The sequence below is a fragment of the Rhopilema esculentum genome, chromosome 18 (assembly GCF_057945365.1).
Source record: "Rhopilema esculentum isolate cy_ngs chromosome 18, ASM5794536v1, whole genome shotgun sequence".
NCBI lineage: Eukaryota > Metazoa > Cnidaria > Scyphozoa > Rhizostomeae > Rhizostomatidae > Rhopilema > Rhopilema esculentum.
This window is the reverse complement of record NC_142832.1, coordinates 1947542-1975125: the sequence shown is the minus strand read 5'-3', so window position 1 is coordinate 1975125 and position 27584 is coordinate 1947542. Positions and strand designations below refer to the sequence as shown.

General features: G+C 36.4%; 5 protein-coding genes across 6 annotated transcripts; 1 reads left to right on the top strand and 4 right to left on the bottom strand.

Moving 5' to 3' along the window:
• Positions 1 to 1812: 1812 nt before the first annotated feature.
• On the bottom strand, positions 1813 to 8669 carry LOC135696744 (uncharacterized). The gene is made up of 9 exons (XM_065216236.2): positions 7249 to 8669; positions 6502 to 6585; positions 5375 to 5541; positions 4710 to 4878; positions 4228 to 4379; positions 3666 to 3740; positions 3176 to 3231; positions 2660 to 2788; positions 1813 to 1976 (listed from the first exon to the last, which is right to left on the bottom strand). The coding sequence occupies exons 1-9, from the start codon at positions 7281 to 7283 to the stop codon at positions 1905 to 1907; spliced, it is 939 nt and encodes a 312-aa protein (XP_065072308.2). The 5' UTR covers positions 7284 to 8669; the 3' UTR covers positions 1813 to 1904.
• A 145-nt stretch (positions 8670 to 8814) lies between these two features.
• On the bottom strand, positions 8815 to 11344 carry LOC135696746 (large ribosomal subunit protein eL15). Its single transcript, XM_065216239.2, has 3 exons — positions 11211 to 11344; positions 10075 to 10391; positions 8815 to 9166 (listed from the first exon to the last, which is right to left on the bottom strand). The coding sequence occupies exons 2-3, from the start codon at positions 10381 to 10383 to the stop codon at positions 8861 to 8863; spliced, it is 615 nt and encodes a 204-aa protein (XP_065072311.1). The 5' UTR covers positions 10384 to 10391; positions 11211 to 11344; the 3' UTR covers positions 8815 to 8860.
• Positions 11345 to 11861: 517 nt separating this feature from the next.
• Positions 11862 to 13695, top strand: LOC135696745 (glucose-induced degradation protein 8 homolog). Its single transcript, XM_065216237.2, has one exon. It carries the CDS (start codon positions 11978 to 11980, stop codon positions 12695 to 12697), a length of 720 nt encoding a protein of 239 aa, XP_065072309.1. The 5' UTR covers positions 11862 to 11977; the 3' UTR covers positions 12698 to 13695.
• A 1085-nt stretch (positions 13696 to 14780) lies between these two features.
• LOC135696747 (large ribosomal subunit protein uL13m) lies at positions 14781 to 15551 on the bottom strand. Its single transcript, XM_065216240.2, has one exon. The coding sequence runs from the start codon at positions 15350 to 15352 to the stop codon at positions 14846 to 14848; it is 507 nt and encodes a 168-aa protein (XP_065072312.2). The 5' UTR covers positions 15353 to 15551; the 3' UTR covers positions 14781 to 14845.
• A 2285-nt stretch (positions 15552 to 17836) lies between these two features.
• LOC135696738 (uncharacterized) lies at positions 17837 to 26655 on the bottom strand. Of its 2 annotated transcripts, none has more exons than XM_065216230.2 (6): positions 26187 to 26655; positions 22415 to 23458; positions 21737 to 21889; positions 21270 to 21398; positions 20610 to 20882; positions 17837 to 19293 (listed from the first exon to the last, which is right to left on the bottom strand). In XM_065216230.2, exons 1-6 carry the CDS (start codon positions 26448 to 26450, stop codon positions 19114 to 19116), a joined length of 2043 nt encoding a protein of 680 aa, XP_065072302.2. In that variant the 5' UTR covers positions 26451 to 26655; the 3' UTR covers positions 17837 to 19113. The 2 variants fall into 2 exon arrangements, with proteins under 2 accessions (XP_065072302.2, XP_065072301.2); XM_065216229.2 differs by having other exon boundaries at positions 22415 to 23557; positions 26187 to 26651.
• Positions 26656 to 27584: the final 929 nt, after the last annotated feature.

Sequence of the window (27584 nt, the reverse complement as noted above, 5' to 3'; positions counted from 1 at the left end):
GAGATAAAACGCTGTTCAAAATTGCATTTTTGCAGAAGCTCAGCCCCAGCTTGTTTTTAATTTGTTCTTAACTTTTGACCAATTTTGAGGCTCGTGTTCTTATAAAACGGTTTTTGTAAAAAGAAAAGATGTCAGTCATCAGACACTGTTAAACTATTATGGTTTCGTGCCAAACCAATACTAAATTCGTTCTTGAGCTTAGCCTAATCATAGACTCTAACATCTAAATCTTGAAACATCTTTTAGGCTATTTGTACATGATTAGGAAATTCGGCTCGAAATCAACAACAATTTAAAGAAAATTGCAGTCCAAAAATACGCAACAATGTTTGGTGCATATAGATTAAGAGGCAATATTTGGGTTAGTGTTTGGAGTCAGTAATTAAAAGTAAGTCCTCTTGATCTAAAAGCTCTCTTTGCGCTTTGTTCTAAATAACAAACTAAAAGTTGCAAAATATGTTGACTGTGGTTTAACCGATACTAAAATTTCAGAAGGACCGTCGCTAGTCTTTGTGATGCAACTTAGTAGTGCCTTTTCTCTCTTTATGACTTTTCAGCATTTTAACTTTTTGCGTGGTTCAGCAGTTAGTTCTTTGAGTGTTGGCGTTCAAAAAAATCTCAAAAAGGGGGATATTTGAAAGGAGAAACTATTTACTCCTGAAAATTTATTCAGGTTATTACCACCAATATCAAGAAAAGGATCTGTAAGGTGAACTACCATCCCAGTGAATTGTGGACGATTTAACAAAAGGAAAAAATGAAGGCAATAGAAATGTAGAAGTTCTAAAGAAAGGTGATGAGAGCATCATTGATTTATCACGTAACTAACAGAGAAATCTCATGAAGGGCAGGTACAGAAGAGAAACTAAAGAAAACTATTGGAAAAAAACACTTGACTTTTTAGATCATTTAAGAAGAAAAGGATGTTTAAAGGAACCGATGTTAACCGGACTTGTAACTGATGAGGCTGGCAATGTTGGGGGACACTTGCAACTGCAGCCCCAATCAAGCAAAACCGAATCATTCAACACTTATGAACAGCTTCTTAAGCAACATTTAACCTAATCATCCTTATTTCAAATTTGTAATAGATGATGTTAAAACAATTGCTGTAAATTATGGCTAATCTACAAATATTTTTATCCCCGTCTTTTATTGGGTTTTAGTAATTTTACTTTCTTTTACGTTAATCAGGACACACATTGACAACAGCAGAAATGTCGAAGTGTTAATCCTGTATAAAAATTCGTATTATTATTATCATTATTATCATTATATTATCGAAAGTCGGGCAGGTTTATCTCAATGGAGCAACCATATTCGGGCAAGATTCATACTAAACCCCCTGCACATTTAGCTTCCGCTACGCCCATGAACGCACTAGCAGAACTGGGAATTCTAAGAACTGCAAAGCACACAATTCTGCAGGAGATCTAAAGTTGTCAACGTTTATACGGCACACTGAGATTTAGCGTCGCTTACATTGACAGTTAAAAGAAAATGATTGGTAAAATAAAAAGCAGGTCGCCATTGGGAGGTCGGCATTGGGAGGTCGGCATTTGGAGGTCGGCATTGGGAGGTCGGCATTGGGAAGTCGGCATTGGGAGGTCGGCATTGGGAGGTCGGCATTGGGAGGTCGGCATTAGGTCTATTTACGACAGTTGACGAAAAACGCGAGCTACGCAGAGCTAAAACTTATTACAGTCACTAATACCTTTCATCGCTCAACAATTACTTTGCAGTTTCCAATCAAAAATTACTATAACGCATAACATATTCTGCAGGGAAGAAAAACATAAAAAGACAGACAACTTCATCTGAAAATAGCATCTGTAATTTTGTCAAAATCCAAAAATCGAGATTTTCTCTTAAAACAAGAAACCCCAATAGCATTTTTCTAGCAATCAACCGACAACATCAAGTTCTTCTTCGTCTTCTTCAGGTATACTAGTTGCTTTTTCTTTGATTAAAAGTACCTAGGAGGAAAAAATGGCAAATTTAGGCCCGTGTAGGTTGTTAAAGATGAATAAAACTACATTTACTTCGGATATATAATTCAAACCTTTAAGGTAGTTATTTGGGCACAGCCATTGATCTAATAAAAAGATTGGATCAAGTTTCTACTGTCAAGGAGTTGAGTCACGCATACGCAGTCTCGTAAATTGTCATGTTAGGACCTCGAAGAGTTGCTTGGGACCAAAGACGTCCAAGTACTGGGGCACACATGGTTGCCCCCCTCCCTACAGCTCTTTCAGCATCTCTGCATTAGGACCGAAGAGCTATAGTGGAATTTTTGGGCTTAGATTGTTTTTTATGGATCCATAAATATGGTTGACAAGATTTTAAAGAATCTTCGTTAATGAGGCTTAATATCTACCTTTATATGGTTTTCTAGCAAGGGGGAATTGAGAGGATAATTGCCTTTGAATTTTAATTCTTCATGCTTGACTCCTTCACTGGTATTTTTCTCTGAATATAACAATATATTGATGTGGTATAATACTGTAATATTATACAACGGAAAGTGCTACACTTTGCAGTCATTAAAAGTTTTGAGATTCTTTGATTGAGAAGCCCTATATGCACCAGGAATAAAAAAAGTTGAAATTTTTCTTTCAATTTTTGATGGCCGTCATATTTAACATACAATTACTCTCACCTCCTCTTTTTTAAAAAGTCCACTTTTCTTCTCTTTCTTTATTTGCCTTGATGTTTTTGCTAATGCTTTCTTTTGAAGATTATTTGACTTTTCATTCCACAAAGACGAATTGTTTCTCTCCCCTTGCCTCTGAATATGAAAAATATACAACATTCAAATCAATCAGAAGATCTTTTTCAAAGACACTTCCCTGTCACACAACCACGTAGCTGCAGGTGATGGCTAGGGGGGGGGGGCAAACTCGAAAGCAAGAGCCATACCTGAGGGGGGCAGGCTTTAAAACAAGAAAACAGATATATAACAAACAGATATATTTGGACTAAATCAAGGTCATGGAATTTTAAATATGCCAAATTTTCAAAATATCATTTGGAAAAACTGTAGCCATAGGGGGAAGTTGTCATCAAAATTTTCATTTAGGGGCACAGCCCCCCGCTCCCCCTTGCAGCTACATGGCTGCTGTCACATCAACAAAAAACGAAATACATGAAGTTTTCATGGATAAACATAACCAACCTTTCTAGATCCTCTTCTTGTAAGCGTCTGATCATTTTCAGTTTCTTTTTCGTCATCTGGAAAAATTAAAATATGCTTTTCTTTAAGACTGTTGACATGAACAGTAGATTTAAACGATGTAAAAATACACTAGACATTACTGTTGGCTAATTCAAAAACTTTAAACATAGCACCTTCTTCAATACATAAAGCAGCCAAGATAAAAACATTAAACATAGCACCTTCTTCAATACATAAAGCAGCCAAGATATTATCAGATTTTTATCATAAAAAGAACTTTAGATGGACAGATAGTTTGCACACAAAAAAATTAACGAGACATAATAAAAATAACATGATGTCCTGTTTTAAATTATGCCATTGAGAAAGTCTGCAACTCTAATTTTATCATTTATATAAAGGTTGAACAGAAGAGTGTTGAAAGTCAATCTAGTCAGTAATGAGCCACATTTCAAAAAGAATTTCAATATATACCAATGATATCACATACCATTCATTAGAACAAAATGCTCTTTGACAAAAGCGCACACGCCTTTGAATTTTTCATCATCAAACAGTTCAAAATCTGAAAGTAAAGTAAAACAGAAATATGAATATATAGTTAGATGTTAAAATGTTAAAAACAAAGAAAATGAAAAAGAATAACCAATACACACTATTGAATGATGATTATCATTTTTATTTTACTTCCTATTATGTATTTTCAGCGTATTCGAGCTTGTCTTTTGATAATTTGTACATTTGTGGACTGTTTCTCATCAGCATTTCAGTTTAATCTTTAGCTGAATTATAAAGTTTGCTTGGTACCTGATATCAGTGAGGCTCTGATGGTTGAACTCAGAGCATTGTGTGATTAATGGGCCAGAAGGCTCTTGCGCAATGGGCATGCTTAGCGGTAGCTGTCTTTTTGCACGAGGAGGAGCTGACTGCCTTTTGTATTTTTACGCAGTATGATATTAGGGCGGTTTTCAAAATATAGTCCCAAAGCACAAGAGCCTTTAAGAGAAATTATCAACAACAAAAATAATTCTATGATTTGTTCCATTGCATACCAATAAAGAATTCTTTATCGTTTGGTGAAACGTCTGCATCTGGACAGATTATTTTTATAAGCTCTAGCTGCTCTCGAAGACCAAGTTTTTGAGACACCATACCAATTAGCATTTCTAGGACTTCTTGCTGTCTTTGTGTACTTAATTCACTCCTGCAGATACAAGACTTAAAAGTTAATCTTCATAATTTAAACCAAATTGAACTGTATTCAAAAGGCTGATTACTAAAAAAATTGGAAAAAATGCAACAGAGTTGAAGGATAATATGACATAGCCCTACAAGAGAAGAATTGGAACTGCTATCACCATTTTAATCTCATACAGCATTCTGCACTGCTTATGTACAAAACCAATAATGAGTGTATTCTTGTGATCAGTTTATCACTAGCAAAATTAGCAAGGCAACAGACTGAGTTATTATTTCTGGTATATTTTTTCAACAAAAGATAAAAATGGTTTCTCTATTTTAACAAACTACTCACCATCTGCAGTCTAAACATGTTAAAACTGTATCAAGATCGTTTTTCCTTCTTTGCTTTTTCTGTGATGAGCAATTAGTTCTCTTTTGGTTGCGTTTCCTGCTTTCAGGCTGGTTATGATGTTTTTGTCTCTTGAACGAACTTGAGCAACTATGAAAATCTAAGTCAAAATCTGAAATACAAAATGTATCAGTTAAAAATACAATGCCGTCAAATTATGACAACAGCATGTATGCTGAAGCAATCATTAAAAAATAAGGTGAAAAATTAATTCTGTTAAGTTATGGAGTTTGAGAAATTCAAACTGAGATGCACAGTTCTTTTTTTATATAAAGTTAATACACTTCAATTCACATTTTGATATACAGAGTTGACTAAAACACTTTCCAAACAATCTAATAGGGCTGGTAACAACTTGAATTTGATTCTGGAACAAGGTATGTTATTGCAAATTAGGTAGCATCTGCATTGTTGTAAATTTTTCTACTACAGGCTAACAAGATGTTAAAACATTTAATATGTACCAGTATGTGAACATAGTATGTGACCATAAGACAGAAAATGATTGTAGATAAAGTATATTTCAATTATGCTTTTTACACTATCTCCTCAATGAGCTAAAAGAAAGGCTTGTTTACAACGATTTTGAATAGAAGGAAACTCCTTACCATTTTCAGTGTCAATATCTGTAAAACTATCAGGTAAGCAATAAGTGTCTAGCCCATAGTCTCTCTCTGATGAGCATGGTGAAGATGAACTAGATGGACTCCCACTTGAGCAACTTCTTGACGAGAGAAGCGATGATGTTTCACAGCTGTCATAAGCAAACAGCTCACTATAAGAGAAAAAAAAACTCTATTTTGAATGTTTGAAGTTTGCAAAAATTTATTCTATTATAAATATGAAATTTTATTCTTCTAGGTTTGATTGAATTGAAATTACCTTTCTAGGAAATATAAATATTTTATTATTTCAATTACATTAAAGCAACATTAGCATTTTGAATGCATGGCTTTTTATAACCACAAAGAAGCTAAGAATTGCTGCATTTCTACAAAAACTCTCATGTGCCACTGATGGTATTTTAGAATCTTTTTGTGGTCTAGACAGGCACCATAGAGTATTGAGAAAAGTTGGAGTCTAAGCAAAGTTGGGGTCTAAAAAAAGTTGGAGGGAGGGGGGGGGGCAAAAACAAAATAAAAAGTGCCTTGACTGGTAATTTAATGGCAATCTTTTTGCATTTTCGGCAAAAAGCGCTATAGCCCCCCAGCCCCCTTTCTCTGTGGTGCCTGCTAGAATGAATTTAAAATCTGATCCTTTCACAGTGATGTGATAAGGTAATTTTGGATATATATATGGAACATTAAAATTAGTTCATCACAAGACTGCTTTATTACAGATAAAATCAGGTATCTAGGGGCAAAGGTTGCTCCCCAAAATTTTAGAAGACACTGGCCTTTTGTTATAAAACGATGGGAAAATGAGACATCATCTTATCAAAACAATAGGCTTGCCCCCAATATTTGGCCAAGTGTCTGCTGCTGGATAAAATCCTCTCTTTGTTGGTTTTCCTTTAGAAATTTACAATTCAGTCTTCTCTTCTGCAGGTTTGGAGTATAACGAAAATAGTCGAAACATTATTTGTGCATATCATTCCACCTCTTATTAGACAAGAAGCAGAAAACTTGGCACTGGTCATTGCATTTGCAGCATTTCTCTAATTCTTTCTTTTCCTTTCTTAATGATACTTCAGCCTAAACATGTTGAGTCAAGCAAAAAATTGCAAACTTCTCACTATTCAATGTCTGTATCAACTGCTTCAAATACAACTTTTTCTTCTTCAACATCTGAAAACCCAAAATCACCAACATCAAAAGCTCTGAAAAAAGAATTATTCACTTGAAATATAAGAATAAAAACCATTAAAATTTACAGCTATGCAAATTTTACATCAGCAAATTAACGGTATTGACAGTACAATTACTGAGCAAATCTAGCTTCAATGTGACTCGTTGAGCTTCAAATCCCAGTAACACTTGCTAACAACGGCAACCTAGAAGTTCCGAACCACGTGTAGCCCAGTCCCTGGGCGGGAAGCCCTGTTCCATTAGGCCTCAAATGACTCGCAGGGGATTCATGCCTTAATGTTATTGAAAGGTGCCTCCTCTTAAAACAAACAATAAAACAGATTCTGCATGTAATCTTAACAATATCCTCACTATTGGCTATAAGATTTGTTGCTGTTCCCATGTCATTTTACAACGTTTTTCTAAAGCTGACAATCGAAGATGGAATCTGGTTCGGTCGAGCAGCCCATTTTTATCGGCCTATAAAAGTAGTTTTAACTTAAGAATCTAAAATATACTAATGTAATTCAAAATAGAAACAGTTTATTCAGGCTTCCCAAAAACGCAATTTGCACTTAAATAATTTGAATGCGTTCTAAACAAGGAAAAAGTAATTCCAACGTGGCCGGGCCTACTCTAGGCATCGCGAGGTGATACGTCACGAAAATCGATTTTGATGAAGATCAACGTGTTACCTGCTGAAAAAGGAATCCTCTGGAAAGGCTAACATCGCAATAATTGTCGATGAAGTAAACAAAATATAAAGGTAGATATCAGTGCTTTCTCTTTACTCCAGTTCTTCACTTCATTTGGTCTTGGAGAGAATTTTCACTTCCCAAGGCCTTGTCAACGTGATTCACCAGTGTACCAGCAAACAATGAAACGATGTTGTCACGTGTAGAATAGCCTCTCTCCCATTAAGACTTCGTCAATGTAGCACGACCAGGAAACGCTATCACTTGTGACGTAGTTTGTCAGCAACATTATGACTTGCAGATTGAGCAAAAATTTGAGATTTCTATTCTTGCAGGAGACTACCAAACGATGTCCACCCATTTCCACATATGGGCGTCAAAAATAATATCTTATTTTCCATAAAAACACCAAACCTTGTCATTGCTATTGGTACACGATTTTTACTTAAGAGAAACTTGATCAAAAGAAACTAGCACTAGGATGCCCAAAACTTTAAGAAACTTTAGCACTATGCTCAAGAAAACTTCCATGTTCAGAAAAAGGGTCTGAAAATTTTTATTTTGTTGATTTTCCTTTGGAAAAAGATAGCATACTTCGGATTTTGATCAGCACAGGTTTTCTCATGACAATCTGCATTTATACTTCAAAACAATAAGGTAATTTAAGGTCCCAAAATTAAGAATCTAGATATGAAACATCTAATACTGAAATACCAAGATTTGGAGCTAATTCAGTAACTCTTAGCAGTGGTCCAAGTTTCTTATTCAACAAGTGTACTCTAGTTTATGTGTATTTATTATGTAGTATGACATAAACTCAATTTTCTGATCATTAACACCCATGTGACATTTTATACTTTATCAATTTGGCTATTCTTAAATAGGGAGCTCAAATGGTCTATGACATCTGCAAGTTTGATGTGGAATGTATGCCTTACATTTGACCCTGAACCGCTAGCCAAACAAATCAAACATGTATAAGACATGATCCATAATTTGCAAAGCATTGTTGGACAATGTTTAAAGACCTTTTCAAATGAGTCAAATAATCACTACCTTTTATTCTCTAAACCTTAATTTAATGTACTAGCACAAGTCAAATGTTTCATGGGTTGGCCAAATGCACAAATCATTGTTGAGCAAACATGAGTAAAATATATATTTTGTGAAACATTATTTGATGGGAATCAATTTTTAAAAAAACATCATAAAATAGGGTGTTTACATCATCAAAATAACATTTTATGCTAATAGTTGATTCCTTTGATATGTGCCTGAAGTATTTAATAGAGAAAGGGCTTTCCTGGTTAACCATGGAAATCTGGCAAACATTTAGCTAAGTTGTTCCATGACCAATAACTTCTTTATCAACATAGCCTAAACCATCTTGTCAATAGGAGATTCTTGCATAGAACTTCACAAGAAATTATAAAATATTTGATAACTATGGTAAAAAATCCCTTATTATTGATGAATTTCCCATTTCAAAAAAAGGAATATGATTGTGAGCATATAAAACTTGACATCAATACTGCCATTTGAAAGGAGCAAACAAACAAACACATCTTTACTGCAACTTGCTTGTATTTTTTAAATATTTCAATTTGAGTCTCTAGCGATATCTTTTCAGAGACAAAGTGTTATGTCTCTTCCAGTTAGCACGCCTTGAACTGCCAATCACCTTATTTTTACCATGGCCTTTACCCATTCCACGATTTTTACGACCAGCTGCTGTAAGGCCTCGAAGTTCTCTATGTTTATGCACTGCTTTGCAAATCCAGTTAATTCTTGGATCACGTCGTACTGCTTTGTGCTGGGGATCAACCATTATTACTTCAAAGAATTTGTAAGTTGAATCTTGCCCAATCCAATACGAATTGAGGACTCGCAACGCTCCACAGTGTCTACCAGCTCTTTCCTAGAAAAATAGGATGTTTATTATAACATTGCCTGGATGAAGTTTTTGCCACAAAAAAGATAATAAGTACAATGAAAATTTCACCTAAATAAGAAAGTTCTTAAACACAAGATAAGTGTGGCAGCTACAATAAAGGAACAGAGAACATGTCTCATTTCTAGTCTATATTCTATTTTATTACATCTATTGCTCTGTGCTTTTGCACATCAAGCATTGTCACGACAGAACAGACAACGCAATCTGGAATATAAATATATATATATAAATATAAATAAAGTATTTCCTCTAAAGAACACTTGGGCATTCAATAGAGGGTGATGTTAATCAGAGGGTGGTCTAATCATAGGGTATATATATAAGTACTGCCTTGTTGCTCTGACAGCATAGCTCGGGTTGTGTCTCAGACAAGCTCTGTGCTGCACTGACGAGCCCACAAAGGGCGAAACAGTACTGTCTGCAGATTGAGTAAGTATATATATATATATATATATATATATATATATATATATATATATATATATATATATATATATATATATATATATATATATATATATACTATAAATATAAGTATAAAAATATACTATAACTGACTGAATATCAACTCTTTGCTGATTTGGCATAGACATATCATAAAATATAAAATTTGGCATACAATCATGACTGCCATGGAGTACCCTGGAGATTTGCAAAGCTTAAAACTGATTGCTGGCTTGCATGAGGGCCTTCTTAACATATTAACTGGGGGTGGCATTTACTCCTCCAGCCTATGTGACTTTTCATTGTTTTCTCATTGGGGGTGGCTATTGTCCTCCTCTTTATATAAACAAACGCCACTTCAACTGATTTCCCTTCAAAAAGGCTATGGCTCATCTAGCACACTTTTTACAATCAGAATGCAAACATACTTCAGCAACTGAACGCAAACTTCTTTGGAATTTAATTTGGTTGACACCCTCTCCTTTTGGCTTTCCGTAAGTGATTCCCTTTGGCACTGGCTTCTTACGACCACCTCTCCTCACTCGGATACGGTAAACAACATAGCCTTGCTTAGCTTTGTACCCAAGACGTCTGGCTTTGTCAGGACGGCTAGGCCTTGATGCACGATGGATTGCTGACAATTGACGAAGCTGCCAACAACGGATCCTGTGCAAAAATCGGAACAAGTCACTTTGCTTCTTTTTGAAGAGCTCTTCCAGATACTTGTAGGCACCCATTTTGATACCTAAAGGTAACAAAAGATAAATTGTCATTTATGGTATCAATGCAAAAATCCAAATAACATTTTTTACATTTTTCTGTGCCTGTTATACATACCAGTAGAAATATACATTTGCAGTACTAAAACTTTTTGCCAAAATATAAATAAAATTAACAAATTTCATAAAACATATCTTTAGCATATACATAAGTATATATACCAGTCTTTATCAAATATCCCTGTGCAATGAGATCACATATCAACAGTGACATAATAAATGACCAATTAACACAGGTTTCATTCTAGCCATGGCATGTGTGTCAATCAAGATATGAAACTTGCAAAGACAGAACAAAATAATCTTCATGGCTCTTAACTCTACTCTGTTTTAAGAATATATTTATACATTTTTTCAAAGCTATTTAAATGCATTTGTCTTATAACGGTTAGAGGTATACAATTTCATGAAAAGTCTTGAAAAGCGACATTAACAAGTCAAAGATAAAATAATTATCATACTTGAAGAATCTGGATAGATCACAAAATGCAAAAAGTTACTGAGAGCCAAAGGTTGTTAAAATTTGCTTAATGTTAAAAAGGTTAAAAACAAATCATCCCCCTTCTCAGTGCAATATTGTAAAATTGTGATTTCAGGTGCCGCTACTTGGTGTAGGGCCTATATTCTATAATTATTGACTGAAGCAAAGAACTCCATCAATTCTAGGAATCGTGAGTTGAATGATAAATTGCAGCATCAAATACCTATCAATTCTTTATGAAAATTAATGTAACAGACGGATTGATAAAGATTCAAGCAAGGAGAATGTTCGGAAAATTCTGTACCTGACTGTCCTCAAGCAAGTAAAGGACGTTCGAGAGAAACACGCCTCGTCTTGAGATCGAATAAAGAATGGCTACCTCGATTTCAATTTCTTCTCTATTTGACTTGTGTGCCGAGGAGGGGTTTAGCCCCCTTTTTAAATCCAGAGATTTTTGGGGGCTCAGACCCTTTAACAAGTTTTTGGTTGACCGAACTCTTAGTTGACAATTCTTTATTGTGTCATAGAGATTCCATAAACAAGCAATGTCCTATATCAGTTATTTTGTCGGTGGAAAGTTTTTATAATTTCAAATACAGAACATAGAATCTTTAACATGAGTGTGATCGTGGGTGTGGCTGTGGCTTAGACTTACTCCATGAGCCTCTGTCTAGGTGTGGCTCCTAGAAGTTGCCGACAGCACCGCCCCCACCTAATATGCTTACCCTGTAAAAAGGTAAAATGTTTAAAGGGTAGCATGAGACTTCAAATGTTTAAAGGGAAAGTCTATCTATATAATATCGATAGAGGCAGATTAGGGACATCAATGCAAAAGAGGCAAGAATAAGTTTTTTTCTCCTCTTTTCAATTTGTCAGCAGGGTCAGGCTACATAAATCCCGTCACAGCCCCTTGAGAAGGGATGCCCCGTAATTTTCCAAGGCAACTGCGCAGTAGCTTGTTTTCCTCTAAAGATAACGCTGGCCTAAATTTACTGTTGTCTTCTCCATTCAACTAGCCAGAGTCCTGGACGAAAGTAGCGCTAGTCTTTATCAAAACGTATAAAAGTAAAGATGAATATAAACACAAACGTACTCGGCGGTCTCGGGCTTGAAAAAAGTGAGGATTGTAAACCAAATTTATTTGAATGGCTGAAAGAAGTACAAGGAGTTCATTTTCCAAGGGCTGAAATGAACAAACTCATTATGGACTACCTAATAACAGAAGGATTCAAAGAAGCAGCCGAAAAGTTTCGCGGTGAGGCATCTACAGAGCCGCATTCAGCATTTGATTCATTAGACGAGAGATTGAAAATTCGAGAAGCAGTGCAGTCTGGTAATATCGAAGAGGCAGTGACCTTAACCAATTTTCTGAACCCAGAAATACTAGACTCAAGATCCCATTTATATTTTCATCTGCAACAGCAACAGCTGATAGAACTTATACGAGAACGGAAAGTGGAAAAAGCACTCGAGTTTTCTCAAAACGTCATGGCTGAGTTGAGTCTTGAAAACTCACAGTTCCTAGACGAGCTTGAGAAGACGATGGCCCTGCTTGCTTATGAAAACCCTGAAAACTCACCATTTGCAGATCTTTTGAATTTCTCTCAACGACATAAGGTAGCTAGTGAACTTAATGCAGCAGTTCTTGAGGCAGACCACCAACAAACAAATTCAAGACTGGAGAACTTGTTAAAAATGCTACTCTGGGCTCAAAATGAGCTTGATGAAAAGAAGATCAAGTACCCAAAAATGATTGATGTTGCCAACGGTATTGTGCAAGATTCGAAATAACATTAATTTTATTGCAAAGCTAGAGCTTTATTGCCTGGCTATGATGTTTACAAGTACGATGGAAAACAAAGTAAATGTAAATTGTACCTTGTCATGTATATATAAACAATTTGCCACTTTTCCCATAGGCAGACCCACTAAGAGAGACACCCATGGTAGAGGTACATTACAACTATGTACAATGGTAAATAAATGTTAATTGTTTACAGCCTTGTCTTGTACAATTAAACAATCTGCTAAATTTCCCGAAGGGCAGACCAACTAAAAGGGAGCCCAACGTCTCCAGGGGTTCATTTGATCCTTAAAACAGTTTTCCTTGATCAGTTTGTCAATTATCTTTGTGTAGGACAAAGAAAACATGCTTATGAAAATCTGTCTTATATCTGAAATGTACCTCCTCTCATTCTTTGTGAGCCAAATCATATGACTCTTTCTTGATAGTTTTGCAACAATAAAAGAAAAAGAGCCTCTAGCAACTGCACTGCCATAGGACCCCTTGTTATTCATGTTGTACCTGAATATAAGTCAGGTACCACAATTTGTCAGACACAGATTGGTATTATTGAACCTTTGTGTCATCTAGGGCTGCTTATTAAATACTTTCCTGTTTTAACATCACATTTTGCAGCTGGTCGATTTAATTTCTTCAAAATGGTAAAGCCATGCTCAGTATTGGTATTAAAGTTTATCAAAAACATTTAATTTGCAAAATGCGAAAGATTGAATCTGCTTGAAAACTGTACTGAAAGGAATCAGTTTGTTGCCAGTTAGAATTTAAGGAACTGTCTCCTCTTAATGCCCCCGAAAACTGATGTTTTAATATAGTTTTTATTCACATAGCTTTTATGCCTGAGTATAAAACTGTATGGATTATTTTTGAGGCATTATGTAGAATGGTTTTATTCCTAAGACTGATTTTTTCATCTGATTTAACTTCATTTCCTAAGTTTCTTACAACTAAAGAATGGTAACTTTTTTGCCAGGTCTTTTATTGAGCTCTGATAAAAAGATTAACAAAAATTCCCAAAATCCAATTTTCAGTTCATTAAAGAACTAGATGACGTAGAATTCAGAACCACTAATTGCAAGTTCAAGCAAAGTTTCTAATTAAGAATGAATGAAACTACATAACTTCCATAAGCCTAAACAAAATTTGGCAAATACTTGGATTTGAACATTTGAAAAACCTTGAACATTTGGTCACTCATTATGTTTCCTTAGTCAATGATGAAATCATCCTCTTCAACTGCTTTTGTTTAGGAGCCTGGAAAGTCAACCCTCCTTTCAAAAGCAAGACCCTTGGCATTTGGTTTGCTGGTTAAAAACTGGTTGCTTAATATTCTATTTTTATCATTTTATGTCTCTTCTGATTTTATTTTTCATTACACATCAAATCAAATTTTCTATCTTTATATGTATAACTGTTTCAAGTTTATTATGCTATACAAATGCTTTAACTAGTGGTTTTGAGACTGCCGTTGTAGGACATAAAATATTCATAAATATAATATGTTTGACTTCAACATGCTTGTTACTATATGTAAGTCTGTGGACAAAGATTAGGTAAGGCACAAAAGATTCATTATTTTGAAGAAGAAAAGAGATTGCTGTAAACCACTTACCTGTAACTTTTTCCATATATGAAATTAAAAGCTGAATAAATCATCTTAAATAGGCCAAAATGAAATATGAAAGTATTTCAGAAGTAGGAAAAACATGTGACATCCCAGTGTGGAATCCATGTAGCTTACGCCAGAGATATCCGGCGTAGACTAACAATGTCCCATTGTCTTTCTATTGTTTATTGGAGTATGTCCGGTGTAAGCTTCACATGGATTCCACCCTGGATGACATCTGTAGTTGTTAAACATAGACTGAAAAACTCCTGCTTTTTCATGAATATTAAAAGAAAGAAAACATGAGTTTTTTAACAACTTTACTGGCATAATTCTAATTTGATTATTCTCTCCCTAAAAGCACTAGATTCAGTTTCAATTCACTTCATGCAGATATGTTTGTCCATTGCAAAACATGGTGATTTCAAAAACCTTTCAATAAGGGACACTTGATGAAAACACCACACCAGTCCTAGTGTGGGAAAGTAAAATACAAGAATACAAGCGAATACACAATTTAACAACTAGCTAACTAGAATAATTTTGGATAGTTTTCAAACTCTTCTGGAGTATATTCACTAAGTCTTTTAGGAATTCTTGCAGGTCCTTCTAACTTTGCAAATATATTAGCCGCAAACGGATGCTGCTCATCTTCAAACAAGTATAGTCGTTTCATTCTTTTTGGTCTGAACTTATTTTTAGGCAACATTCCATACACTGCCCTCCATAGAATAAGTGTTTGGTCTTTTTTGTGCAGCTCTTTAGCCAATGTCTCTACAAGCCCCCCAGGGTATCCAGTATGGTGCCTGTACAGCTTTTGGTCCCACTTTTTGCCACTGAGTACAATATCCTTTGTATTGATTACGACAACGTTATCGCCAACGTCAACTGACGGGTGGAATATAGGTTTTGTCTTTCCTTGCAGTATCAGGCCTATGAATGCAGCCAATCTACCATTTATTTGGTCTTTTGCGTCAATCAGATACCAAAGTCGTGCATGGGTGTAGTAGCTTTGTGCAGCTTTGTTCAGAAAGGACATGGCAGCTTTTTACAGTCAATAATGCATGAAGTTTGTTGAATATTGTAGCTTATCCTTTCCAAAAGAGCTAGGCTGACGCTATCGAGCACAAATATTCACGCGACTTCGCTTCTTCTTAAACGTGCAACTCCACTTCAACACGCCATTTTAAAAGCCTCTTTTTCGCCACAGAACTTCTCCTTCGCAGTATTTTTTCCACAAAATGTACCAAAAACCCTCGAATTGCCCCCCCCCCCCCGAATAAGCCCCGCTGCTACCGTAAATTCTCGAATTGGACCCCTCAATTTGATGATTTTTGCCATCCAAAAATATCAAAAATAAACAAGCCACCAGGGGGGGCTAATTCGAGGATTTTCGGTACTTCACCAGAGAACAGGGGCGCCTGCACAAGATTAAGGCAGGAGGGGCAGTTTTGGTGCATGGGGCAAATAGTATAATTTTTTCCACTACCATAACCGATTATTTGTGAGGGGTTGGGGGACGGGTGCAATATAAAATATTGGCATCGACCTGCTCCACCCATACAGCTGGGATTTTTCAATCAAAGACTCTAAAGATAGTCATAGGTTGACAAAGTTCTCCATGCAAGTGGGTATTTAATGGCCTTGGTCGTTATAAGAAAAGTTTGGTTTTACGAAAATTATGGCAATTAAAAGTGGGCTGGCTGTAAGACTTTGATGTTCCACTTAGTCTCTATGGTTGCAGAATCAATGAGAGTGTAGAATGGAAAATAATAATCACAATAATCTAATGTAAATCAAATAATTGTTTACATCAGCATGTTTTTTAGATAATTTTATTATATTATTTCATTTTATTTATGATAAGCATGAGCTTAGCGTAACATTCTTGTTCTGATGATGGGGAAAATAGTCAGAATCTTATCAGAAACTGTTACTTTTGAAGTTAATCATCATCTCCTGGAAAATAATTTTCCGTTATCAATGACCGACAGCAAGAAAAGAGATATTTTTATTTTTTTGAATTGCTTATGGAAATTAACTTGAGTGGCTAAACTACAAGATTCTTTAATCTTTTGTTGGGAGTAAATATTTAAGGGCACTGCTTGCCCCCTTTGCCCCCCTGAAAGAGGGCAGGAAGGGCAGCTGCCCTTGCAGCTCCTCCGGGGTAGGCGCCCCTGGCAGAGAATATTCAGGATCCCGGAATGAAAAAGGAAAGGACCGGCGGAGCTTGTCCCCCAACATTTTCCTAGGGGCAATTTTGGTCCCCTTTCCCATTTAAACAATGTTTAAAAATTTCTGCCGCCCCCCAAAAAAACTAAAAAACTTATCATACCATTTCAAATTGTGCATTGATAAGCTATATTTTACTAGTGCTCTTTAACAAAGATGTTGTGAGGATCTGTTAGCAAAGTTCTAGATAAAACTTGATAAATGATCTGCTTGAAACAGTAAAATACTCTTTTAAGCCTGATTTACACGAGACGAATTTTTCGCGCGAAGCGAATTTTTTAGCTGCGAATTTTTCTCTCGAATTCGAAGTTCAATTTACACTGGCAGAAATTTTTATGCGAATTCGCTGGGAGTATTACAAAAGAATATAGCGACTGTCCGAAGAGTGCTCTTATCAGAAAGCTTCAAATTTTAAATTTATCAAAAAGCCAGCAAAAAGCGATACTGGATTAGAAAAATTTATTCAGGACGTCTTCAGAAGGGGGAATTCCATCTTTCGGTAAGAGAGATTTACGTTTACATTTATAAGACCAGGATAACTTCTTCAAATACTTTCAAAGGTCGCCATCAAAGCTTGATGAAACTTTCAAGCCAGTTTTCGTCAATTTGAACTTTAAATGTTTGAATAATAATCTGATATGAATCCACATACATGGATTATGTACAAGGAACAGGAAATGAATAATTACCAACCTATTTTACTGACGTTTTAAAGGCGAGAGTGTTTGAGAAAAAGAATGCGGAAAGACGTAGGCCATCTGAAACCAAAACAGAAGTCGGGTGTCTTCTAATGCTGTTCTGATTGGTTTATTTTACAAGGCGAAAAATTTCGCAGCGAAAAAGTATTCACTGCGAATTTTCTAATCTCTACTTCTGCGCGTATTTTTCGCGCATTCGCGGCGAAAAATTCGCTTCGCACGAAAAAATTCGTCTCGTGTAAATCAGGCTTTAAGGTTGGGAAATAAACGACACCTGCTCTTTGAGGTTGGGAATAAACGATACCAATCCCCTGTTTCCAATGAAAACGTTCGACAAAAATTTCGAAATTGAAAATGTCCTCATAATCACATGCAGAAAAGCTTTCGCATAAAAAATGTCAACCCCCGTTTATTTAAACCCCAATCCATTAACTTAAACCCCAATTTATTTAAACCCCATCTGTTTAGTGCTCACCCCCCAAAGGTACCGAATCAAATCTGCTTAAAGTTTCCTCTGTACATTAATCTGAGAAGCTGTTAGATTTGTTGATTGAGATGCTGACGCAGACTGGTAGAAAAGTTCAGAAACAGTGTAAAATTAGCCATATAAATGAATTAGCCAGTATTGAAAATAATCATAAATAAACAAACATTAATTATTTTATGACATCAAGATGTCTAAATTACCTTGCTAGATCTATAAATACGATCACGGTAAAAATTTCTGAATGAAAATACACATTTTTCGAAGAAAGCGATTACTGTTATGGTCAAACAAACATACTCCTACAATAGAAAACTCTGGGTTATGTATAGGCTAGTAAATTGCGACTCCTGGAAAAAAAACAAAAACTTGAGGGAACAAGAAACTTCTGCAAATAACTTGGATGTTCGAGCTTGTGGTGACTGCAGACGATGGCTTCAACCCCTTTGTTAAGCAAAACATTCGTTTGAAAATTTAAGGAAATTCCCAACTCAAATTCCGTCAAAAAAAAGAACTATGAAGCGGTTACAGCTGGCTGCAGCCTCTCATTCAAAAAATGAAGTATGTATGACCTTTACATAATCCTACGAATAGATTGATCGAAAAGTTGTTGCAAAGGAAAGACTAAGACTCCTTTTATTAATATAAACGTTGCCTTTCAAAAACCAGCCTGTAAATTCATAAAATTTATTGGTAAATTAACAATGATCATTGATCGTCATATCGGTAAGAAACGAAGTCATATTAGAGTTTATATACTTTACCTTATGAATTCATGAATTCTTTTCTAACTGCAATCATTCCTAAAACTTTCTGGCTACAATTGAAATTGTAATATTTATTTATGCGACACAGCATATACAAGAAGGTGTAAAAATTTCATATTTATGAAAAGTCCTCACTTTTAACAGAAAACTTTTCTTCAAAACAACCTGATAACGTCTAGACATGGGAATCCTAGGGGTGTTTGAACATCTTTGGGCCAGCCTGGAGATTGGATTTCTCTTCGGTCAAACCTGACAATACCCCAGCAACCCGCAGAGTTGTTCAATTTTAGCATTAAAAACTGGTGCTGTTTCCTTGCTTCGTTGCTTTTTAGTAAAATTGGAACTGGAAACATGGGAAGAAAAGAGCTAGAAAAATTCTAGGTTTGGGTCAATTTCAAAGAGGCTGGACGCATATCTTTCTCGCCGATTCCGAATTACTTAGTACGGCAGTCAAACCTGGTTGTTTGGTAAAATACCACCAAGTTCAATTCGATACCTACCGGAAAAATTTCGGTTTCCGGTTTTCAACGTACCGGTTCTCCGTTTCGAAACGTACCGGAAGAATCAGTATTCATTTTCAAACCAGGTTATTCTGGAATAAACTCCTGAATATACATGTTTAAGGCACCTCTGATAGGGCATTGTAGTGTCTATCATCCTCAGCAACAACGGTAACAACATCCGATGCGTCTGCCAAATCGTCAGGAAATGTCGCTGTGAAGTCGCCATCGTCTATTCTGTGCAACCGCATAACTCTGATCATGATATTCAAAGTGCGCCCCAGTAATATCATTTCCAACTAGAGAAAGCAAAGCAAATCACTCTTTAATGTGACAGAAAGCTCAATCAAAAGAGCCAAACTTTAAAACTTAACTTTGCAATATAGGGGTCTTCCTAAGATCGACCTATGAAACAAAACAAAAATTTAATCGCTCACATTTCTGACCCTGATCAAACCTTGAAAAGTAGATTCGATACATCAAAGTCGAGTGTTGTAGCTATGAACCTATGAGTTTGAATTCTAGGGCTAAATTGGAAGAAAAAATGTAGAAAAGGGGCAACCCTCATTTTTATCGATCTTATGCCAACTCTAGCAAGGAAAAATGTAACCAAAAGCTATCCCAGAAAAAGAAATCTCGGAGCGGTAGTGTAATCTAGCTATTTCAAAGAAGAAAAAACGATTTTTTTAAGTTGTCAATGATGCATACGCAGCATTAATATTTTCTACATTTATCCATTCTATTCCAATCATAAAGCCTTGACCTTTTATGTCTCTCTCTGTCACATATTCCCTTTTCCTGTCCTTTCTTCGTTGGAAGCTACCAGCTCCACCAAAACCCCAAGGAAACTTCAGCAGCTAGGCCCCTTTTTTATCCAAAAAGATTCTATGTTCAGATATTCTAACGCCTTAAATCCTGGTTCTTCCGCCGAAACGTATTATTTTCAAAGATTCCTAAACTGACCAGCTCCTTGTTGTCTTTATCTCCTTTTCAAAGAACCTAGAAGTCACCTTCACTCTCGGTTTAATAACACATGGGAAAAATTTTTTTGAGGCTAGGGCTTCTTGGGGGATCTTGAAATTTCCTTTTGGTCTATGCTATATTGGTCCCGGCACAACTCATTGTTTGGAAACGGAGCCGTGTGACGGTACAAAATTCGTTCGTTTTCATAGCAGGGTCAAAACTGCCGGATAGCAGAGAAAAATCGTCTCGGTTCCACAGTACTAGTGGAAGGGCTAACCACGACAGTTTTGTCACGGTTCCAAACTTGCACAGGACAGTGTAAACGGGGTCTAGACATAGGTGATCGATAAAATAGCAATGTTTCTTCTGGAATTCGGATCAGATAGCAATGATCAAGCCATCTGACCTTTGTAACAAAGGTTATAATCACTAAACATTCTCTCGTTGTTGAAAATCAATGTTGGAAACTATTGGGATTTCGGGGCAGCTACCGTCCATCAATTTGGTATGAGTTTAAAAATCTAACTCAAACACCTTATATTTTTACCTTGCCAAGCTGATTGCTAAATCCACTGCGCTTGCAGCCACAAGTGAAAAAAGTCGATTTCAGATACTGATAAGCGTAAAAAAAGCAATTAATTTAAAACTCTACCTGATCTAACCCGCAACTGTCACCAACGTGGTTGAGGTGATTTGCCATAAAAAGTTCTGGATTGGTTGAAGTGTCTCTTGCAAACAACAAAAATGGCAATATGTTTACATCCTCGTCATTCTGCATCATATTAAAATATTCTATACTTTTGAACAGCATCAGAAATTTAACTGCTTCAAACATTTTGATTTCTTCCTCTTCAGAGCTATTCATCATTTGAAGAATCATTTCGCACCTTTCTGTGTCTTGATAACAACTCATACTCTTTTTAACCTATCAAAAAAGGAAAGAAATTTCTAGCTAGTAAAAATTCAAGGATAGTTTAAAATAAAACAGTCACATAAATTAATGGTTCAGATTTAATGAAACTGCATATGTGACAGCTAAGAATCAGCCCCATTCTTTAGAAAACTGCAACCTTGCTCACAACATTAAAACACATAAAATAGCGAAGGCATATACCTAAAACAGGGGAATAAAATGTGAATATTCCGTCAAGAATTCAAATTCTACCTAAAGCAAAATCTAAGCAATACTTGAGTTAAAAAAATCATTTACCATACAGCCATTTTGGACTAAGAGGAGTCAGAACTAAACATATCATGCATTTCATGCTGTTCATTAAAAAATTTTACAATGAAAAACAAAGTATATACTTACTATTTTATCAAGAAAATCTAAACACTCTTCCAAAATTTCTACTGCAGAAGAGCCTTCAAGATTCATCCTTCCAGCAAAATTCCAATTTTCTATCCAATCAAAGTTTTCTGTTGCCAACAATACTGGAAGCTAAAGCAGTTAAGAAAGTAAAAGAGCATTTCATGATATGATTGATAATGCTACAAAATGCAAACAAGAAATGAGCCTAAGCAAAAGTAAAAATCACACAAAAAATTGGCTTTTTTAACCTCAATTGCACATCAATCTTCTACCTTCAATGACTATAGAAGAGTATTTTAACAAAGCTTTAACAACAAAACAAAGGGGAATTTTGAGTTTCACCATCATCCCTTTTTTCAATTGTTTTCTATTTATTCAATGAGGGCATTCTAATTTTATGTTCCTGTGCAAAATAGGCTAAAGTAGAAAATGCTTTTAATAAAATGCTGCCATATTTTACACCATACCTCTTTAAAAGATTCCAGATGTCTGAAATTTGCTAAAATATCAATACCAGATGAAAGTGACTGGAACAAGACAGCTCTCAGGGCACAGTAGTTGTCACCTCTTATAACTCGTATGCACTCCAACCCTGTCTCATCCTGGACTCTTGCATAACCCTTGTATGAAATTCAATTAATAAGTGAAAACTTTCAAACTAACAAAATGATACTTTATTCAATCACCAAAATAGCAAAAAGCAGAGTAAAAGAATCCACAGGACATCCAGTACTGCACCAGACAAGTTAAGAATAAGCTCGTTGAGGGAGAGGTTATACTTTGACTGAAAAAATATAAACTTGAACAGTGGTAAAATTTCATTCCAACTTAAGACTTTGTCTTTATAGGATGAATAGTCTTGTACATGGCCCATAATTACAGAAAATTTTATTGAGCCATTCGTAAGGCAAGGTGTGATAGGCAGCTGCATTTTCTATGCCATCAATCACTGATATATGTGAGAGTTGAGAGGCTTAGCTTTGAAAATTGGAAAATTCATAGACATACATGTGGTTTAACAGAAACTCTAAATTAACCTCATACCTTGAATTATGCCACAAATTCACCTCATACCACAAATTCAAGGTGTTATGAGTTTTATTTATCATATGAAATTACAATAAAATATAATGTAAAAGACATACCCGCCTTATTTTATCTGCCTTAACAGTTTCCCCTTTCCACTCCCTTGTAGCATGCTCTGTTATGAAAATTGCAGGCCCTACATTCTTAAGCTTCTTTACTGAACTTTTATTAAATACTCTGTTTAAGTTGGTTTCTTCCAATCTTTGTTGATGTTGATGTTTCAATTTAGACGAATGAGCCTTTTCATATAAAATAACAAGTTTGTCTTTCTCCAAAGTTCGTGGGTCAGTGTTGGGCTCATAAACTTTCTGGTTGGATTTCAACAAATCTAAAGACCCATCTTGCCTCATATTTACATCTAAAGATGTATTTCCATCTTTGGCTCTACCATAATATTCAACTGTTGCTGACCTGTTAAAGCTATGGTCAGAAACAAGGTAACTTTTTGTAGCTGCCTCTAAATTTTCAACAGAACCATTTCTCATTTTTATGGCCATTGTTCTACCATGTTCATTGTTTTCATAATTTGGTAATATATCGTTGTGTTCATCAATGTTCAGACTTTCTTCATTTCTATTGACATCTCTATCTCTATATGCTGGTTTGTATCGATGACTTTCATAAGGAAAATTCTCAACTGGCTTTTCTTTTGTTAACTCTGAAAACATATTAAGATCAGTAACTGGAATATCCATAGTCCTTGATTCATTTTCCCTCACATCTTTCCTAGGATTCATTGCCCTTGCTTTTGGTGGTTTATACAATTCCTTGTCTGGCCTCTTCTTGGTGCCTCCTTTTGGTTGTGTTGTGAAATTTCCATACACTGTTTTTTGTGCTTCATCCTTACATCCTAATGAAGGCTTTCTACTTTCACCTTCAACATTCTCATCCACTTCCATGAATTTTTTGTTTTGTTTGCCGCCTTTCTCCTTTGGAAAACCTAGTGCCTTTTCAGATTTGGTTTTGTAACTTGCAGTATCGTTTGAATTATCTGATTCTTCTGGACTGGTTGTTCTAGGTGATGTGCATTTGCCCAGCATGGACTTCTTTGAAAAACGTCTTTTGCTTGCACCATATTTCTTTGGTTTATCTCTAGCCATTTCCTGTTGACCAAAGATGATCTCTTTATCATTTGTGCTGTCATTTACAATAGAAAGACGGTGTAAAACTTCAGACACAATTGTTCTTTTCTTGGTATTATTCTGAAAAGAATAATTTGTAAAAAAGAAACCAAACGTGAATTGCATTGTTGTATGTTGGAGATAAATCATATTAACACGTAACAAGTAACATCATACCAATATGGAGGATCAAACTCTTTCATAACACAAGAAAGACATTCTAATTTTAAATTTGATATTGATTAATAGAAATAAAGGTCTTTTTGCCTCATTTGAAGAGACATATTTTAGAAAGAGTTTCTTCAACAATATTTAACAAATAAATCTCAATTAACAAAAGGAAAATGACAAGGCCAACAAAGCTGCTGGGGAATAGAACAGCTGTTTTTCCTAGGTATCTTCAAAACATGACAATTTCGCACTTTGCCTAGATGTCATCGTTTACCTAGATTTTGCATCTTGTTCTTCCAGCTGATGCAAAAAATAGACCACAAATCTGAAATTCTCATGTTGAAATTAGTCCAAACTGAAAACTTCATGTCGTTTGGGCTCAAGGGTGGAACAATGGTTAGGGGTGCAAGGATGGCACAGTTGTCAGAGGCGCAGACTACAGACCCAAGGGTCCGTGGTTCGAGTCCCTGACAGGACCAAACTTTCACCCAGAGTGAGGAGAGTCGCCAGCTCTCTGTTATTCCAGGCATAGAAATCACGAGGTGTGGTCACATGGAGAGGAAGGACCAATACACTGCTCGATAAGCATAGCTTCTCAGTGTCCTAAAAACTACCTTCGGATGCTAGGTAGCATCAAGATAACAGAAATAATCTGTGCTGCAAACTAGCAGTCAAGATAACAGCCACATATGAGCTGAGGCTATTCAGCATTTGACTACAGAGATAAGAGTTTTTTCCTTTAACTTTTAAAAACAAAACATCCTGCAGTATGCTGCTACTACAATATAGTTTGCTGATATGGTTTACAAAGCAACAAAATTGTTAATTTTTAAAAACCCTACTGACTCAATACATTTATACTCTGATTTCAAAGGAACTTTTACTTGATCACAGGAGTTTGTTAAGTTTAATACCTTACATCATCTCATATTAAATACATTTCTGGTATTATGATAGATTAATCATTTGTCATTTCTGACTGATTTGTTGATTTTATTTATCTGATACTCTTTCTTGATTTTAAAGATTCTTTTTTTCTGGAGTTTCAGAGTCTTTCTATATAAATTCTGATTTTTGTGTACGAAGAATAAGTACAATACGTGGTGGGTCAAGGGAAACGTATTTAGACGCTTTTCCCATAGCTTTTTTGCTATGCAAGGCATGCCCGTTTTCCTGTGATGAGTGTGCCAATTTCTATTGCTTGTCGCCACAAATTGATGATAACTCAACGTCATCAAAAAACTATTGTCTCATTGCCAAAAAGGAAGTTCGCACAGCTTTCAGCAAAAACTATTGACCATTTGTGCCATCCTGTAAATCTTCTATACGGGGATATAGCTATAGCGGCAATAAAAATGTATTGCTGTTGTCAACAATGCCATTGTTTTTCTTTGCATATCAGGGTCCTGTGCTCCTATCTAGAAGTTACCTTCACAAGCACACTTTTTAACAAACATCCAAGTAGAATCCTCACCATGTCCAGGCAATATTGTAAAAGTGTAAATATCACTAGAATAAAACCACATTATCCACCTTTTATGATTTTGACTTAAAGAAGCAGAAGCCTGGCAAAAGAGTTTCACAGCCACCGTATCTTATCTGAAACTCAGGCTAAAGCTTAACCAACTGACAAATAACCAGCAGCAAATTGATTAATCAAAAGAATGCTGACTATAGCACATGAAACATAGTGGTCAGCTATGCCTGAGTCAAGGGAGGTGCACTCTGCAAGACTTCAACTTCCCTGGCTGGGGGGTTTTGTCCGAGTGCTCTGAGACATGCCTGAGACAAATACAAAGCAGGCAGAGAAAGATCATCTATAACTGGCAACAGCTGTTTAGCTTGATGTGAGGCCTTCTTTCTATTGACTTTAAACCTGGAGTGTACAGATAGGGGGCTAGGGGACAGATTCATGGTTTTCTTACATTGACAAGCATAGAATTAATATTAGCATATTTCTCGACCTTAAAAAAGATTTGATACGGTGGACCACAGGATTCTTTTATTGAAACTAACCAAATACGGAGTGGAAGGGACATTTCTTTGGTGGTTCACATCGTATTTAACGGCAGAAGACAGTACTGTCAAATAAATGGTCATAGATCTAGTTGTTCAAACTGTTCAATGTGGTATCCCCCAGGGATTGTGCTTGGGGCCGCTCCTCTTCATCCTGTATGTCAATGATTTTGAGCAGTGGCTCAAAAATGCACCCCAAACATGCATGCACCATAAACATGTCAACGCCACTGGGTCTGATACTTTTCCATCCATGTTTGGACGGTTTGTCGCAAAGCACTACGTTCTGAAGAAGCATCCCAGTTAAATGTACAGGAAAAGCCATCCAAACAACATGAGATTTTCGGTACAGACTGATTTGAACATTAAGATTCCAATTCTATAATCCATTTTAGACACGAAGACAAAAAATTGACCTCGCTAACTGAGAAATCACAAATATGAGCTTGGAGTGTTGTTTTGATCCTATGTAGGTTCATGCTGTGAATTTAATACTGAATTTGCCTTGACGACTATGGCTCACCTTTTCTCTTGTAAAAATTTCTCGATTTCCCAAAGATTCAGCTTCCTTTATACTGGAGAGGTCAGTTTCAGTTTCGCTCAGTTTTTTATATCGTCCCAACTTCTTGTTGTTTTTGGAACGTGGTGTTCTTCTTAGCTTTGTTTTCTTTTCCTTGCCTCCGTTCTTTAGGCAGGCCCATAAACAGAATGAAACTATTGCAGCAAATAATGCTACACCTCCTATAATCAAGTAAGAAAGCCAATTATGGTGATTAGGAGGCAGCATTCCATGACACCATGCCCAGTTTCTGCCGCTGAGGGCCTAGACGACTTTAGGAAGACGACTTTTCCAAACATTGGGCATGCGCACCTTAAAAAAAATCCGCGGCTGGCCACCAACGAAAAATGAGGCCGCGCCCAGGGCTTCAAAGTGGAGGGAACATGTCCCTGCCACCTTTGGTACTGCCTATAGAAGTGATGCTTTGCGCCGCTCGACGCTTCAACACGCAATGACAATAAATACTGTAAATCTTTGAAATAGCCCCTGCGGGCAGCAGCGGTTTTAGGGACTGCGGGGCCCGGCGCCAAAAACATCTGCGGGACCCTTGCTCTTTACAATTTCTATCTTTCTTCTGGTGTGGGGCCCCTTTGGCTATCAAAAGCGCGGGGCCTGGGCCATGGCCCTCTAGACCCCCTTAAAACCGCCACTGCTCCAGGCGCTTATAAATACTTATAAACGCCACTGTCGGCAAATCGATGGCGCAACAAAAAATTTGCACAAACCCTTTATTTTTCAGCTTTTCAATTTCAGTTGATTTTTTTATTCATCACCGAAACTGGCTTAGTCGAGCAGGGCTTACTCGAGTATATCAACAATTTTGTTACCCTGGGTGCCAGAGCTCTCGAAGTTATGTCGCTCTGGTACCCAGCCAGGCGAAGCGAGGTCTTATAAGAGAGGGGGGAGCAATTCGAGAATTTATGGTAATAATGATATGACAAAAAAAGAATGAAAGGCTTGGAGCCTATAGAGCCCCAAAAACGTATGTCATGTCATGTCATGTCACTCCCGTGGCCCTCTGGCCGTTGGGGCACTTGGATGAGTTCACAGTCTTCCTCCACCTTCCGCGATCCCTTGCTACCCTCATGCACGACACCCCGCTCTTCCCGGTCCAATTGGCGATGTCGCTCAGCCACGTGTTCCTGGGTCGCCCTCTGCCTCTGCTACTTTCTACCGCTCCGTGCATTATGTCATGAGCTAGAGTTCCATTCTGTCTAGTGATGTGGCCAAAACGTATAGAGGCATCGATATTTTAATCAGCAAATATAGCATAGAATCAATCAGTGCCAGAAATAGGCGGATTGGCTGCATTTGAAAATCGAAGAGCAAAAAAAAATAGATGTAACAAAACAACGAGATATA

What these genes read in the sequence shown, in the direction of transcription:
- LOC135696744 (XM_065216236.2), bottom strand. Translation starts at nt 7,283, where the DNA reads ATGTTAGCCTTTCCAGAGGATTCCTTTTTCAGCAG. An exon ending in ACATGTTTAGACTGCAGATG is followed by an intron (nt 4,380 to 4,709) that starts GTGAGTAGTTTG and finishes TTGTATCTGCAG; the next exon opens with GAGTGAATTAAGTACACAAA. An exon ending in GCATTTTGTTCTAATGAATG is followed by an intron (nt 3,232 to 3,665) that starts GTATGTGATATC and finishes TAATTTTTCCAG; the next exon opens with ATGACGAAAAAGAAACTGAA.
- LOC135696746 (XM_065216239.2), bottom strand. Translation starts at nt 10,383, where the DNA reads ATGGGTGCCTACAAGTATCTGGAAGAGCTCTTCAAAAAGAAGCAAAGT. An exon ending in GTTTGCGTTCAGTTGCTGAA is followed by an intron (nt 9,167 to 10,074) that starts GTATGTTTGCAT and finishes CTATTTTTCTAG; the next exon opens with GAAAGAGCTGGTAGACACTG.
- LOC135696745 (XM_065216237.2), top strand. Translation starts at nt 11,978, where the DNA reads ATGAATATAAACACAAACGTACTCGGCGGTCTCGGGCTTGAAAAAAGT.
- LOC135696747 (XM_065216240.2), bottom strand. Translation starts at nt 15,352, where the DNA reads ATGTCCTTTCTGAACAAAGCTGCACAAAGCTACTACACCCATGCACGA.
- LOC135696738 (XM_065216229.2), bottom strand. Translation starts at nt 26,450, where the DNA reads ATGCTGCCTCCTAATCACCATAATTGGCTTTCTTACTTGATTATAGGA. An exon ending in ATCTGGAATCTTTTAAAGAG is followed by an intron (nt 21,399 to 21,736) that starts GTATGGTGTAAA and finishes TAACTGCTTTAG; the next exon opens with CTTCCAGTATTGTTGGCAAC. An exon ending in ACAGTTGCGGGTTAGATCAG is followed by an intron (nt 19,294 to 20,609) that starts GTAGAGTTTTAA and finishes TGCTTTCTCTAG; the next exon opens with TTGGAAATGATATTACTGGG.